At 46.3% G+C, this 11,995-nt stretch overlaps 1 protein-coding gene across 1 annotated transcript; it reads right to left on the bottom strand.

Moving 5' to 3' along the window:
- Positions 1-372: 372 nt before the first annotated feature.
- Positions 373-1,275, bottom strand: Lrrc30 (leucine rich repeat containing 30). The gene has a single exon (XM_059278096.1). The coding sequence runs from the start codon at positions 1,273-1,275 to the stop codon at positions 373-375; it is 903 nt and encodes a 300-aa protein (XP_059134079.1).
- Between the last annotated feature and the right edge of the window lie 10,720 nt (positions 1,276-11,995).

Consider the following 11,995-nt stretch of genomic DNA (forward strand, 5'->3'; position numbering starts at 1 on the left):
TCACACGGTATTTGGCACACAGTACACAGTAGCATATATTTGATCTTGGAATTATGTTGAGTTTGAACTCATTCACTTCACCGAGAGTTAAATCTCACGGCTAGAGTAATTTGTTCCTTTCGGTAAAACCCAAAAGCCTACTCCCAATCATGCTTTTGAGTGTGATGAGCATATTCAACACGGAGGACAGACAAAATTAAAAAGCAAATATCTCACCTGACCAGATGCTCCACAGAAACTTAGCAACTAGGAGCCCCGCACTGACAAATACTAACATTAAAACGTTTAGACAAGAGAAGTACCCCAGCTGACAGAGTCCATGTGAGCTGACTAGTGTCCATGTGTCTGATGTCCATGTGTCTGCCGCCCACATCAATGGTGCTTTTTGTCCTTCAAGTAGCTGTAGAGCATCTCCAACCCCCCCTCCACCAGCTCCGGCAGGGGCTTGGATAAAGGATTATGGGAAATGTGCAACCCCTTGTCCATGGGGTTCCAGGCAATCCTCCCCAGTCTACAGAGCAGGTAGAGTTCATCCGGAAGGGTCTGGATGTCGTTGTTGTTCAGGTTCAGCAGCTCTAGGCTGGTGACCAGGCAGAGTGACCTGGGAAAGGAGTGAATGTTGTTGCTCTCTGCAATGAAGATCTGCAAGCTAGCCAGGCACTGGATGCTCTCTGCGATGTTTTCCAGGCGATTGGAGCCCACGTGCAAGAAATCCAGCTCCTTCAAAGAGAAGACACAGATGGGGATGTGAGCGAAATAGTTGTTGCTGAGGTTCAGCTTCCGAAGTCTGGAGAGGTCTGCAAAGCTGGCCGGGAGCTGGGACAGGCAGTTGTGTGACATACTCAGCACTTCCAGGTTCTTGCACAGGCTGAGCTCGGCGGGCACCTCCGCCAGGCAGTTCATGTTGAGGAACAAGACCTTGAGGCTCTGCAGGAGGCTGACTTCTCTGGGGAGACTCTTGAGGCGATTGCCACACAAGTTCAGGACCACAATCCGGGTCAGCCTGCCCACCTCAGGGGGGAGAACCCGGAGCTGGTTGTGGGACAGATTGAGTTTCTGGACTTCCAACAAGCCCCACAGAAAGTCTGGAACGTCTGTCATTCCTTTGGTGACTAAGCTGAAGCTGACGTGCCGCATGCCGCGCTTCAGCAGAGACCGTGGGTCCTTCCCCAAGAGCAGGGTGTCATCCCACGAAGAGAACTTCTGTCTCTTCCCCGGCAGCAGCCTCTTGGGGTCCTTCTCATTGGCGCCAGTCCTTGACTGTTTGGCTCCCATTGGGTCTTCGTTTCCTCCTTCAAGGTTAGAAGTTTGCTCTGCCTGGGCTCCCAAATCTCAGACTGTGGTGGGCAGGGACAGGGTGGAGGTGAACGCAGAAAATAGCCAGGGGATCCTAGCATGGAGAAAGCTCGTCTTGCCGGGCCTTGCGGAGGACCAAGACGGAATCGTGGCTGGCTGTGGGCAAGCTGTGCCTGTTCCTGGGGGGTGTGTTGAGGAGGTTTCTCTCTGAGTGGACAGGCTGTAATGATACACTTGTCTCTGAGGTTTCCAAACAGAACTGCCCGATTCCCTCTGTGTGCCACACGGCAGCTGTCACTGTCATTCTGCTTAAGTTTTATTGACCTGGTGTGTGTGCACGCAGGAGTTACAGGGCAGTTTCGTATAACTTTACCCTCTCGGCTCTTCTTTGGTATCGCAGTTGAGCAGGGTGATTAACAAAACGCAGCTAGAAAAAGAAACAAAGTAGAAAAATACAGCTGACCACACCAGCAGGGATCTCCCCTGGCTGAGGGAACTGATCCCAGAGAGATTGACAGCCGTGGCTTGCCTGGGTGCTATCAGTGGTGTTAGGTTTCCAGAACCAAGGATCATCAGATGCTGTCACGGTGTCCACTCCTAGTGTCAATGAACTGTGCTGGCAAAATAAATAAGTAAATAGCAAATGCAGTCCCTACCCCAGGCAGAGGCTCACACTGTGCCTGCTCCGGTGACTTAGAGAGGAGGGTCAGTTTCCTTCACTGCTGTGGCAATTGCAGGAGCCCTGGTCCCTCAGGACACTCATTACTCTGGAGGGATAGTGTCACCCTCCTGGCTTCCCACCGTTCCTCTACCCCCCCCCCCACACACACACACATACACACACTTCCGAAGGCTAATTCCACCCTAAGTGTGCAGAAGAGTTCATTTCTGGCGTTATAGGCTGAAGTCTATTTCCCAAAGTTCATATAATTGAAATCCTGACCCGTCCAAATGTATTTAGTGACAAAGTCACATGAGGACCCGAGGAGAGGATGGATTTCTGTAAGTCGAGGAGAAGTCCCCAAGGAGGCCAGCACCTGAGCTCAGCACTCTGTCCTCAGATCTGTGAGCAAAGCAAACAGCTCATCGTGGTTGAGCTCTACCATCCAGGACCTGTTCTGGGTGGGGACAGACACTTTGTGTAAGTGGAAAATGCTGAAATTACTATATTTCTATAAATGGAAGGAGAGGGGTGATGACATAGTTCTGAGGAGGAGTCGGGGGGCAGTGTTGGTAACTGGCCCAGAAGTGCATGGCTCTGGTTGGCCCCAATAGGCTAGTAAGAGCTGCTTTAAGCCCAATGCGCTCTGTGACCATGACCTTGCCTGGCTACCCACCAGCCCAGGAGCTCTGCAGGATTCTGCTTGGGAACTGTCCAGGAGCCTGCCAGTCCATCCCTGCTGCTGAGGGACCTTCTCAGGGCAGCTGTGGAGTGAGATGTTACCTGTGTCTCCTCTTGGCTTTGCAATGTCAGGGACCTGATTCAGCCCCAAGATTCTTCGACAGGGGTACAGACTTTGGAAGTTCTTTATATGAGAGATTGGGTGTTTGGGCTATTAGTGGGAAAAACAAAAAACAATAGTGTGGCTAGAATTTTTTACCCTGAGATTTGGGATCCAGCCATGTCTTATCTATGCAAATTTCATAAAACAATCCAGAGCTGCCATTTAAAAATGGTATATTTCTTCTTCTTCCTTTACATGAGTATGGGGCCCTTCGCTGAGGTGTCTTAGCCTTCAGGACTAATGGGAGCCAGGATGTCTGAGACAGCTTTCTTTTTTGTAATGACTAGCTTATACATTTCCCCAACAATATCAGGGAGATAGTCAGTGTTCGTTGAATGTTAACTGTGTGAAATCAGTGCATATCGCATGGACCTGTGCTGTGGGATGGCCTTTCTGTACGCTGTGAATATGTGTTGCTACTGTTGGTTAATAAAGAAGCTGCTTTGGCCTATGGCAACACAAGATATAGCCAGGCGGGAAATCCAAGAGAGAGACAGGGAGAAGAAAGGCAGAGTAGGGGAGACAAGGCCGGCCACTGGGGGGAGAGGCAAGATGTAGCAGAACACAGGGAAAGCCACAAGACATGTGGCAATACATAGATTAATAGAAATGGGTTAACTTAAGAGCCTTTGACCCCAGCATTCGGGAGGCAGAGGCAGGAGGATCTCTGTGAGTTTGAGACCAGCCTGGGCTACAGAGAGTGCATTCCAGGAAAGGTGCAAAGCTACACAGAGAAACCCTGTCTTGAAAAACCAAAAAAAAAAGAGAGAGAGAGAGAGAGAGAGAGAGAGAGAGAGAGAGAGAGAGAGAAAAGAAGAAAAATGGGTTAATATAAGATAAAAGAGCTAGTTAGCAATAAGCCTGAGTCATAGTTTCTAATTGATATAAGCCTCTATATGTTTATTGGGGATGGAGCGGCTGTGGGACACAGGAAACCTTCCTGCTACATACCTGTGTAGAACAAGTGTTTAAATCCTTGCCATTTTGCAGGTGAAGGAACAAAGACAGAGGATGATCCACTGACTTCTGCACTCACCGTTCAGGGTCAAGTGGATAGTCAGAGGCAAAATGAAAATGCAGACTCAGTCAATCCAACTTCTCAGCCCAGGCAGGGAACCACAAGAGGGCTCCAGTCTTAGCCCTGTAGAGATGGGATTAGTAATAGAAAGGACCATGGCTCCTTGTTTTCAAGGACTTTGAAGCAGGACCCATAGAAATAACATAATTAGGCATTACCCTGCATACCGTACCAATATAACCAAGAAGAGGAAAGTGTTTTTAAAAAATCCAGAAAACTTTAGTGTGCACCATTTAAACACTCATTGTCCTGGGTCTTGGCTTCATCCTCTGTGAAGTCGGTTCTCTGCAGCAGTGACTGTCCAGAGCCGCTTCCTGTTCCATGAATCTGATGCTCACAGCAAGTGAGACTTCTGGGGAAAATGTGAAATCCATTTCTATTGGCCGCTTCCCTCCCTGCTGTGACCAGACGCCTAACAGAAGAAGTTAACAGAGGAGAAATTTTTTTTTCCCCGGGGGGTCGGGGGGAGTGTGTTTCAAGACAGGGTTTCTCTGTTTAACAGCCCTGGCTGTCCTCGAACTCACTGAGATCCACTGCCTCTGCCTCCCAGGTGCTGAGATTAAAGGCATGTTCCACCACCTCCTAATGAGAGGGTTTTTTTTTTGTTTTTTGTTTTTTTAAGTAAGACAGAAACAGAAATTTTATTTAAAGCAATTTCTAGTGCCATCCAAGTTTTTACAAAACAAAATTAAAACTTGAAAATAATTCAAAGAAGCAAAAGCAATCATTTACTTACTTAGTAGACAAAGGAAAAACAAACTATGCGTGAAGGCTTAAAACATAAGCATTATTTTAAGAAGGCCTGTACAGGATTCACTTCCTGCTGATACTTTTTTTTTTTTGCTTTCCTGATTTAAAAACAAAAGGATTTTAGAAGAGGATAAAAATATTTAACATAATCCAGATATCTTTTAAAACATACTGAATTGTAACACGTGCAAACTCATGCTCAGACTGCTTACTTTATTTTTTAATTTGTATTCTAGCTTATGGATTGGAAGAATTTAAGTGCAGTCCATCATGGTAAGGAAGGCATGATGGAGTCTGTGGTAGCGGGACTATTTGGTGGGCACTCCTCACAGCTCACTGGAAAGCAGAGGGCTGGAGTCGGAGTTGAGACACTGTCCCTCTAAGTTTAGTCCCTGTGGCCTGACATTTGCCAACTAGGTAAAATATCCAAAAGTTTCCAGCATCTCTCAAAAACAGTGCCATGAGCTAGGAGCCAACTGTTTAAACACGTGGACCTGTGGGAGACACTTCAAATTCAAACCATAGTACCACTTCACCCTTGACTGGAAAAAGGCATGAAAAATCCAACAAGGCTTTTATTTTAGTAACTGTGCTAGCTAAATTTTGGTCAGATGACACAACCTTGGGTCATCTGAGTAGTGGGGACCTCAGTTGAGAAAACGCCTTCATTAGACTGCCCCATAGGCACGTCTCTGGGGGCACTGTCATGATTAATGATTGACGTGGGTGGGACTTTGACACTGGCTTTGGGTAACAGACAGTAAGGAAGAATGGTGTTTCGGAGTCCTCTATAGAGCCCACACTCTTTACCAAAGGAGACTTTTTAAAGGCTCCCTGGGTGGGTTTCAGGATGGAAGAGACTTACGAGGCAGCGCTGCTGAACACATTTTTGAAATCCTGTAACGAGACTGTCTTTTAAGTCTAAGAAGGCCGAAGACCCATGCTGCTCACACCCTGCATTTTAACCCCATTTCTGTAACCCTCTAATTAATTACTGCCCTAACAGATGAAAAAAATCAGCATTATTATTTTTTTAAAGTGAAGTAAAAATAAAACCAAAATGGTGAAAAGTGTAAAATAGCAGCTCATGTAAACGCTTGAAGCTATTCTCAAATTCAAAATAATAGAATGTCCTTGAAAAATCATTGTTTAAACCAGGTGTGGCGGCACGTACTTTTAATCCCAGCACTTGGGAGGCAGAGACAGGCAGATCTCTGTGAGTTCGAGGCCAGCCTGGTCTACAGTGCAAGTTCCAGGATAGCCAGAGCTATACAGAGAAACCCTGTCTCGGAAAAACAAAAGAAACCAACCAAACAAAGACATTGTTCGGGGTCAGAGAGACCTCAGCAAGTCTGAGTTAGAATCTACTTAGTAAGGCAGGAAGTGAGGTACTCGGGTTATCACGACTTCTAAAACTACCTTAGTCCATTCCGCTGGGGCGATGCACCCATTGACTCAGGGCCTTTAGCTAGTTCCACATCTTAGTAGTTCCAAAATGCTTCCCAGGACTTCCCTTCTGGGAACCAAGCTTCCAATGGGGAAGAAACCTCATCCAAAACACACCACTGGAATTAAAGAGATTGATTTTTTTTTTTTTTTTTTTTTTTTTTTTTGGTAAAAGAGCAGATTGGGGGCTGGGCAGGAGGCTCAGTCAGTAAAGCCCCTGGCACGTGAGCCTCAAGACCCCAGTTCAGATCTCCAGCACCCACATCTGCATCTGTAAGCCCAGCCCTGGAGGCAGGATAGCCAAAGTGATGAGTTTCAGGGTCAGTGAGAAATCTCATCCCCCAAAATAAAGTGGAGCCCTGGGGAAATGGCTTGTCAGGTAAAGGTGTTACCACGCAAGCCTCATAACCGGGATTTGATCCCTTGGAACCATGGAAAAGATGCCGTGGTGCACATCTGTGGGAATGGAACAGCACACAGTGTGAAGTCCGACAGCTGCCTCAAGGTGGAAGACAAGAACTGGCCGCCAAATATGGTCCTCTGGCCTCCACACACATGTGTCCATGCATGTCTGCACTCACACACATACGTGCATGCACACACCCTAAATTAATAAAATAATTTTAAGGTAGGGAGCTATAGAGGAAGATATCCAACATTGTTTTCTGGTCTCCATAGACACTTGCACCCATGTCTATGAATACATGCATGATACCCACATATGTACACACCTGCATGAATACATACATAGACTGCACACATACACACACACACACACACACACACACACACACACACAAAGTAGACTGAAATAGAAATGCACAAGAAAACATCAGAAGGTCAGAAGCCACACCCACACACCTTCCCTGAGAGAGGCACTCAGAGAGTGTTCTTCATGCATTTGATCTCTATTTTGTCCTCATTTGCAAACTTCACGCTTTCTTCAAGGTCAGTCACATCCACAGCTGCAAAACACTGCTTGTGCATCTTTTGTTCACTCTCTTATGGATGGCAGATTCGGTCTTCCCAGCTCTGTCTCACATTTCCGTGTATGCTGTGTGATAGTCCTCAGACCTGTCTACCTCACACCAAGGAGGAAGAGACTGGACCTCAGCGAGCTCAAACACTTGGACACTGCAGTGTGGCACAAACAAAAAGCATGCTTGCCTATCGAATAGCCTCATACACACACACACACACACACACACACACACACACACACACACACACACACACAATGTCCCAGCAGTACCGAGGCAGCAAATGTTTCCTCTCTACTTGTTAGGGTACTGTCCCTCTTGGTTTCTGCTCCACATGGCTATTGCCATGCCTGCTTCCATGAAAGACAGGTCCTTTGGGAAGCCTTCCCTCCAACACCTGCTCTCCTCCAGTAGAGCCTGGGTATCACCTCTTATTTCCAGAAGCATCCTGGATTTGCCTTTGTATCATCCACCCCTGTAGTGGGTAGCTGTTTCAGCTTTGACCTGGAAGTACTACCCCCAGTGAGACTTTGGGTAACTGTAACGCCTACCTATGACCTGCCCCTGAGGTGGGGCCGAGATGGGAGCCCTTAAGACCCTTAAGAAATTTAGATGTGCTGGCTCTCTTGGTTCCTGGTGATCCTGGACGCTGAATGGTAGACCAAGCAGAGTCCTCCAGAGAACCCAGCTGGACTGCACTTCACCTCTCCTGGACCACGTAAGCAACCCCTTAACTAGCTGTAAGTTACCCCCCCCCCTTTTTTAACTATGTGGAGTTGCCTTAATAAATCTTCCAAAACACCCCCATCACCACAGTGGTGGATATCAACCGAGCCAGTTTTGCCTACCAGGGACATTTAGCACTGTTGACAGGTGTGTTTGACCACCCACTATGATGTGTCCTTTCAATCACAATCCAAGCCTTCTGCTCTCCCCTTACGGCACTCAGGCTAGCCAGCCCCACTGCAAAGAGTCACCCAGTGGAACCCTCAGCAGTGAAGAAGTAGAGAAACCCTGTGTGGGGGTGTCACCAGCTCCTCACCAGTGTCCTCCACCAGACAAGAGCATTTTTAGGCAGGAGCTAAACTTTATCTACCCTGCAGGGTCCCCTTAAGGCCAGAATATTGCTAAGGGATCTATCTAGACAGAAAATAATTATAATTATGACATTAAGCCCCAGCTTGCCCAGAGTGTGAAATCTGGCATTCCGTTTAGGAAAAGGGAAGCCACAGTAAAGCAGGCTCATCCCTCTGGAACCAAACACTCCACAGCACCAGCCTGTCAGAGAAAGACCCAGAAATCACCAGGGCTCCTGCAACTATTGGAAAAACACAGGTCTTCATTTTTACTGGCCAGCATTTTATGACATCTTCCCCAACTCAATTTACCTTTTAGAAAATGCTGCTTCCAGAAAGAGATCCATTTCATGACCCAGAAGCTTCCTCCCAGGAAGCCCTTCCTCTGCTGGACTGACCCTGGTCCTGGCTTCCTTTGCCTGGATCTTCCTGTTTATCCTCTGTGCAGTGAACAAACAGGACAGGACTTCTTTGGGCCTGATCCAGCAGAGCACATGCTCTGATTGACAGCACTAAGTTCTGGGCTGGAGATGAATCAGGATGATAGAGGGCTTGCTTGCCTGCCATGCACAAGGCCCTGGGTTTGATCCACAACGTTGCAAAATAAGTCAGTAAAATAAATAAATAAATTTGAAAAGACACTTTGATTACAGGTTGGGAGAGTAATCAGATACCAAATCAGCATTTTGCATATCAGGTTTATTTTGGAAAGCAAGGTCATGAGTTTAAGAGCAACGGGACTCTAGCAAACCCTTAGGCCAAGGACAGAGCTTCGCTGAAGGCCAAGTCTCCTTTTAAGACATTAGAAATTGGTGTGATGTTTTAGGATGTAAATTGAGGAATGGCTAAAAAGATACAATTTTTGTTAAAAGGCAGAGAGATGGAAGTCAGTTATACTGTTCCTCTGAGACTTATACCTTTCTGACTGGGGAGCTTACAACATTTGTAGTGTATTTTACTCGTGTGCTTGATATATTCCAGGTTGGAATCTCTTTCCAGGACTCTCCAAGCTCCCCAAGTTGGTCTGTGTGACAATGACAGGAAGCTCCTCTGTCTGCAGGGGCATGGATGGAGGGAGAGCACAGGATGGGGGACTTTAGAGACTAGGGGATTCCTGTCTAGTTTCAAAGGCTGAAGAGCCAGAACAGCTGGTAAAGTCCTTGATACACAAGCATGAAGCCCTCAGTTAGGATTCCCAACACACAGGACAAATCCAGCTGTGATGGTACACAGCTGTGACCCTAGCATCAGGGAGGCAGAGACAAGACATCCTAGTGCCCCCGACCAGCTAGTCTAGTTCAGTGATGGAGTTCAGTGAAAGACCCTGTCTCAGAAAACAAGAGAGCCATCCAGGAAGACATCCAATGAGACCTCTGGCCTACACACACACACACACACACACACACACACACACACACACACACACACACACACTAATATGAACATACATATACCCCCACACACAAAAAATAAATAAATTTAATAAATATATTAAAGAGTTAGGTTTGAAAGTCAGAGACCATAGGTCGGGTTCCTTGCCTTCCTGCTTTCTAGCTGGTGAATTCAGTCCAATTACTTTGCCCTTCTGACTGACTCTCAGTTTCCTCCTCAGAGGGATATAAAAGTACCATGGATATAAATAATAATAATTTGGGGTTGCTAGGAAATTGGAATGAGGAGAGGCCAGTGAACTATACAGCACAGGTAATTTCTGCTTAGAGAGCAGTGATTGCTAAGTACTGATGGTGGAGAGTGCTGTTCCTCCTGACTGTGTGAGTTTAGGAATGTCATCTTTTTACTGTGCCTCAGAATTTCTGCTTTAGAAATTAGAAACAGAATATTCAAGGCTGGCATCACGGCTCAGGGGGCAAAGGCACCGGCCACCAAATATGACTTCCTGAGTGGATCCCCAGAATCCACATAGATGAAGGAGGAGGACTGATTCCTGCAAGTTGTCCTCTGACCTTCACATAGAAATATGGCACATGTGTGCTCATGCACGCATGCTCTCTCTCTCTCTCTCTCTCTCTCTCTCTCTCTCTCTCTCTCTCTCTCTCACACACACACACACACACACACACACACACAAACACATTAAAAATAAAGATAGATAAATGAAAACAACATAGAACAAGGAGTAGGGTGTGCACACCGCGGCCCTGTGTGGAGGTCTGTGGGTGACGGCTGTCACTGTTGCCACCATGGACGGCACTGCCCCAACAGTCACTTGAGATTTAATGATTGCACATTAGTTGAAAGGAGGAGATGAAGGCACTCCATATTTCAAGACATCTATGGAAAGGAATGAAATTATATAAAAACTGTATCTACATGGGGCAAGGACTGAAAGAAAACAGAAAAAAAAATTTAAAAAAAGATTGTTTGGGCATTCAACATGCGAGTAAAATGTTAAGTTTTTCTTTGATGTTATTATGAGTAATTACGATGTTTAACCTTTTACAAATTTGTAAGAGTACCATAATGAATCCCTGTCCATCCATCATCTCTGTTCATAAATAATAATTATTTCTAATCACACAGAAAAATTCCTGTCTGCATTGCAGCTCCTTCTACTAACTTTTGTGAATAGGTAATACAATGGACCTACGGTGAGCCTTTCATATACATGGAACAAAGATAAAAGGATGAACTGGGAACATCCAGCTAGTGTGCACTTGTCAGGAGCAAACTGAGGTGACTTCCTGCCATTTGGTCCCTTTTAGTTACTCAAAAAACACGTAAGCAATTGCAAGGCTGGAGAGGTGGTTAAAAGTGGTTAAAAGCAGCTGCTGTTTGCAGAGGACAGGGACTCAGTTCCCAGCACCCACATAGCAGCTCACAACTATCTGTAAGTCTAGTTCCAGGGGATCCAAGGCTCTCTTGGCCTTCTCAGGCACCAGGCACACACACAGGGCAATTACATTACATGCAGTCAAAACATTTGTACAAATGAAATAAAAAATAAATGAACTCATTAACAGTAGAGAAGAAGGACTTGCTGTGTGTCCAGGCTTGATTCCTTAGGAATGCAGGAATGAGGCAGCTACCAGGGAAGTACCAACACAAAGACAAATCCATGTCCGTAGGGGCTCATCTTGGCTACCAACTGAACCACATCTGCACTTAACTAAAACCCAAGCGTCTGGGTCACTTGTAAGGGCTTTTTCTCGGTTTAATTATTTGAAGTGGGAAGACCCACCCTAAATCCAGATCTTCTGATGTGGGAGGAGCTACCTTAAATCTGGGCCATATCTTGTGGTGACAGCCTATGTAAAGGACATGGAAAAAGGAAGCTCTTACTCTGCCTGCTTGCCCTCTCTCTCCCTGGCAAGTTCATCCTGCTCTGGTTTTAGAGCCTCCTTCTTCAGGACTCTGACCTATACTGAAGACTAGCTTGAGACATCTACCTTGTAGACTGGACAACTACTAGATTCTTGGACTTTCCATCAGGAGAAAGCCATCGTTGGATGTGGGAGCCCAGCTGGGAGACTGGCTCCCACATTTTATGACAGGGAACTCTTGAGGAGAAAGGGATAAGAGATACAAGATAGAAGGGTGGAGGGGAGAGAAACAGAAACACAGGATAGCCTCGAGGGGGCCTGGATCATTATCCACCAGGCCCTTCTGTCTCCTCTAAAGGGCTATTTATAGACATGCCAAGGGGTGGAGCAAAAGACCTCCCCCCAGCACAGCCAAGTGTAGACCCTTCCAATCACCTAGTAATCATGCACATAGTCAAGCAATCCTCTAATGCAGCCCTGCTGGATGAAGCAAGGTCAGATCTCACTAGGAAATCTTTGTGGACCTCCACAGATGGAATAGTTGAAATATAACCTGTAAGCCACTCTAATAAATCCCATTTTT

Source organism: Peromyscus eremicus, chromosome 13 (genome assembly GCF_949786415.1).
Source record: "Peromyscus eremicus chromosome 13, PerEre_H2_v1, whole genome shotgun sequence".
NCBI classification, from domain to species: Eukaryota; Metazoa; Chordata; class Mammalia; order Rodentia; family Cricetidae; genus Peromyscus; species Peromyscus eremicus.